Source organism: Stegastes partitus, unplaced genomic scaffold (assembly GCF_000690725.1).
Source record: "Stegastes partitus isolate 25-593 unplaced genomic scaffold, Stegastes_partitus-1.0.2 Scaffold510, whole genome shotgun sequence".
NCBI classification, from domain to species: domain Eukaryota; kingdom Metazoa; phylum Chordata; class Actinopteri; family Pomacentridae; genus Stegastes; species Stegastes partitus.
In genome coordinates this window covers 264,503-267,364 of record NW_007578241.1, presented here as the reverse complement: position 1 = coordinate 267,364, position 2,862 = coordinate 264,503, and the positions used below count along the sequence as shown (strand labels likewise).

The 2,862-nt window shown below is 42.4% G+C and overlaps 1 protein-coding gene across 1 annotated transcript in view; it reads right to left on the bottom strand.

Moving 5' to 3' along the window:
- The window catches only part of LOC103361538 (uncharacterized protein C20orf112), a 24,220-nt gene extending 23,453 nt beyond the window's left edge, over positions 1-767 (bottom strand). Inside the window, exon 1 of the mRNA XM_008287643.1 lies at positions 746-767. Coding sequence (XP_008285865.1) covers positions 746-767 — 22 coding nt within the window. The remainder of the gene's footprint in view (positions 1-745) is intronic.
- Between the last annotated feature and the right edge of the window lie 2,095 nt (positions 768-2,862).

Here is a 2,862-nt window from a genome sequence, read left to right as displayed (position 1 = left end):
TCTTCTACATTCACCATCGTTCTCTTGTCAACCTCCTCGTGTTCTTTTTTTTAATTTCTCAGACATCATCTACTAGAGATATCCCTAAAAAAAAAAAAAACTAAACCAGACTCTAGAGAGACCAACTTGTGGCAGGAAGCTCGTGATGCTAATTTAGATTCATGTTCTGGACCAATAACCAGCAGCATCAGAACCAACAGCTGATTTGCTGACGACACAAACTGAGCAAACATTTATCCTGCTTTCATGTCTTAGTCCAACAACACGACGGAGGTCCTGAACCTCCTCAGAGTGTCTGTCATGGTCCCGTTGCTGCTAGACTCCCACAATCAGGAAGAGACTCCACCTGGTGGAACAACCAGGTACTGCAGCTGGTCTACGATACGCCTCATTGGTTGCTATAAATGGATAAATTATGAACCAGGTGAAAAAACAGCTGATTTATTCATGAACTCTGGATGTTGTGCTACACTTTGGAGGCAGGCTTTCAGGAGTTAAACACCGTCCTCATACATCTGACTGACTAACTCCACATGATGCAAACTGTGCAAACCCCCGACTGGACGAAGCTTTTCTGTCCTTTTAGCCACATTATGGGCTGAATCTGAAGCATCATTCTGTCTTCTTCTGCTTCTCACATGTTCAAAGCCTTCTCCTCCGTCAGAGCTTCATCACCGTCCTCCTCCTCTTCCCTCCTGCATCCCAACACAGCCGCTGATGAAGCCCTCCTCCGTGCTTCCTCTACGTAATCCTTCAGCCACAGTCATGTCGGCATGTACAGTACACATGACCTCTGCACAGCACAACACGCCAAACACTATGTCAGAGCCGTTCCTCCATACGAGAGCCGTGACGCCGGAGTCGGAGCGTTGTGACGCAGATGAGAGATTGATTAGAGGCCGCCGGCCGAGCGCTGCTCAAAGCCTCCATTCATGAGCTGCACGCTCCAGCATGCTGCGACTCTGATCGATGCCGCCAACAGAACGCTGTGGTTCTGTCTGAAACGAGCAGCGCCGTGTTTCACCGAGCTGGACGGATCCTCACCACCCGGCTCCTCTGGTCCCTGCCCTGCTTTGCTTCTTGTCATTTAGTGTCATTTAGTGTCGCTTTTTGTCATGTTTTGTTGCTTCGTGCCTCTTTTTTTTGTCATTTTCTAATATTTAATGTCACTTTTTTGTNCTGCAGGATTTTATATTTTATAGAAAAATGAGTTTACAGTGAGGAAAAATGAGAAGCAAACAAAAAACAACCAGAAACTGGCCTCTATGGGAAGCTCCTCTCACTAACTTCCTCACAAACACTCTGATGTTTGCAGATAAATCTCGTATTTATCAGAAGTACATCGTTAACATGTACACACATCCACACATAAACGCAGTACTCTGTGTATTTGTACTGTAGGTTGGTGGTTGCTGTTGGTGTCCAGCAGATGGCAGACGCTTCCTGCATTAGTCCACCACCACTCACTGATGATTCAGATGTTCTGCAGAGATTACAAGTTAGTTTGAAGCTAAACGTGTTCGCTGCAGACGACACGAACTCTGTTCTATTCTTCTGTCTCAATGTGAACAACGTAAGGAGGCAGAGACGTGAATGAACTTCACTCAGTTACTGTTTTATGCCATAAAATCCTCCTGAAGCTGCCTGTTGGTGATGAACTGAGCTCCTGACAGAGCTGCTCTGTGCCGTGTGGATGGAGTCGTGTGGTTCTGCTGCACAGAGGAGTCTTTGTGTCGCTGCTCTGCTGGACGGACGGCGTTCGGCCGTCCACCGGCAGCAGCAGCAGCAGCTGATTCGATTAGAGCTGCGCCGTCGACACCCTGCATTATGACAGAGGCCCCTCCCCCGCCTCGTCTTCATCATCATCTTCGTCCTCCCACCTCGTCTGAATCATCCTCGTCACACCAGACAGAGGCCAAAGTTTGAGCCTCTGGAACCTAAAAACCCACCGGCAGCTTTTAAATAGCGTGGTATTTAAAGAATTAAAAATCGCCAAAATTTGACAAATAGTCAGACAAAAAAACTGTAAAGACTAAAAAAATCTCCACATTTTCAGCTTCTAGGCGGTGTTTGAACTGATCTCATGTGAAGTGTAGTTCAGTAGAGAAAATTCACCAAATGCAAGTAAAAAATCATGATTTTTCATCAAAATTGCTTTTTTTTTGCACTTTTAAAAAATTTGCCAAAAATTTACCGTTTCCTCCGACAAGATTCGGGAAATAATAAAAAATTCTGCTATTCTTTCCACAACTGAGGAACCATGAGTGACTCAGCGGTCAAACCAAACCAACCGTCTAAAATTCATTTTATTGTTTAATATTTGCAGTGACAGCAGCTAGCGCGCGGCTAATCCAACAATAAACGCATTAAAGTCCGTCAGTGTGAGGTGACGAATAAATCAGTCAATAAAATGAATTAAACCCGGTTCACACGGAGCGGATCAATAAAAATAGGAAAAATAGTAAAGTAAAACATCCTCTCTGGGTTTTAAAGTAGTGTTTGGTGCGACAGCTAATGAAATAAAACCATTTTTATAGTGTTTTATAACAATATACGCAGAATAATGACAAAACTTCTTTATTTACACAAATTCACTGATTATTTCCTTCATTTGGTTTAATTTAGTCACAGGACAGAGTTTCAGTAATTTTTCTGTGGATTTTCTTCACATTTGCAGCTTTTAGAAAGTAGATTTATGAATAAATAACAGAACAATTTTGTGTTTTTACACCATTTAATAACAGAAAATGTCCTATTTTCCACTATGAAATAATTTTATTAATAAGGATTTATCATTAAATATTAGAAACAAATGCTGGTTAATTTTCAAATTTTTATTTTTATTTTTTGATGCAGTTTCTG